This window comes from Sinocyclocheilus anshuiensis, unplaced genomic scaffold (assembly GCF_001515605.1).
Source record: "Sinocyclocheilus anshuiensis isolate Anshui unplaced genomic scaffold, SAMN03320099.WGS_v1.1 C32336022, whole genome shotgun sequence".
NCBI lineage: Eukaryota > Metazoa > Chordata > Actinopteri > Cypriniformes > Cyprinidae > Sinocyclocheilus > Sinocyclocheilus anshuiensis.
In genome coordinates this window covers 1-881 of record NW_015615003.1, presented here as the reverse complement: position 1 = coordinate 881, position 881 = coordinate 1, and the positions used below count along the sequence as shown (strand labels likewise).

The 881-nt window shown below is 41.0% G+C and overlaps 1 protein-coding gene across 1 annotated transcript; it reads left to right on the top strand.

The window, feature by feature from the left end:
- Positions 1 to 16: 16 nt before the first annotated feature.
- Positions 17 to 603, top strand: LOC107682552 (potassium voltage-gated channel subfamily H member 2-like; the record flags this gene model as incomplete). The annotated part of the gene is made up of 2 exons (XM_016478755.1): positions 17 to 138; positions 392 to 603. Coding segments are annotated over exons 1-2 (318 nt in total), but the record flags the coding sequence as incomplete, so codon positions are not given.
- Between the last annotated feature and the right edge of the window lie 278 nt (positions 604 to 881).

Sequence of the window (881 nt, the reverse complement as noted above, 5' to 3'; positions counted from 1 at the left end):
TCACCTCAGAGGCATCTCCGTCCAGCTGCAGCATGGCACACAGCCGCTCCTGCGAGAGCCTGTGTGGCATGCGGCCCTCACCCTCCACCAGTGACTTCAACTGGGACAGGAAGCTGCCCGTCAGACCCAGTAGCACAGGTAATGACACAACCTGCTGGCCAACTAGGTATTCTAACTTGTGTTGCAAAAAAAGTGTGATAAGAGAAGAGCAGCCAACATGAATGACAGTCCAGTAAACAGTTAAATGGTCACTTTGCAACAAATATGACCACTGAACAGTTGCAACTGACCAATCAGAATGAAGTATTCCAGAGAGACTTGTGATAATTGAAAACAAAGACAAAGTAATAGATGATGAGATTAATTAGATCTTTGTTTTATTTTCTTCTAGGTGCCATGCACCGCAAAGCCAGCTTGCAGAATGCTACTTCCGATTCAGATCCCATTCGGCTCCGGACCTCAGCTCAGGGCCCCAGAATATCACACACCTTAATAGATATGAAGCCAGACCCCTTAATCGCTGTTCCACCGGGTGAGATTGACATCATCGCCCCCTGCAAACTGATAGACCGGACCCATAATGTGACAGAGAAAGTCACTCAGGTGAGGTTGAAACTCTTTTAATTGAGAATGTGACTCAATGACAAAACTGTTACAAAAATAAAGCAGTTTTGGAATGTCAAATATATATAAAAAAAAAATTCTGCATCACCATACCTAAACATAACTACTACAACAACTATCTTACATACTATCAATAAGCAGCAAATTAGGAGTTTGTTAAAACTCTTAATAGTGTTAATAGTGAGTAAATTTAATAGTGAATACGTGTTTCCTAAATATGAAGTGTCACCTAAGATAAAAAAAAATTTAAGGATTTT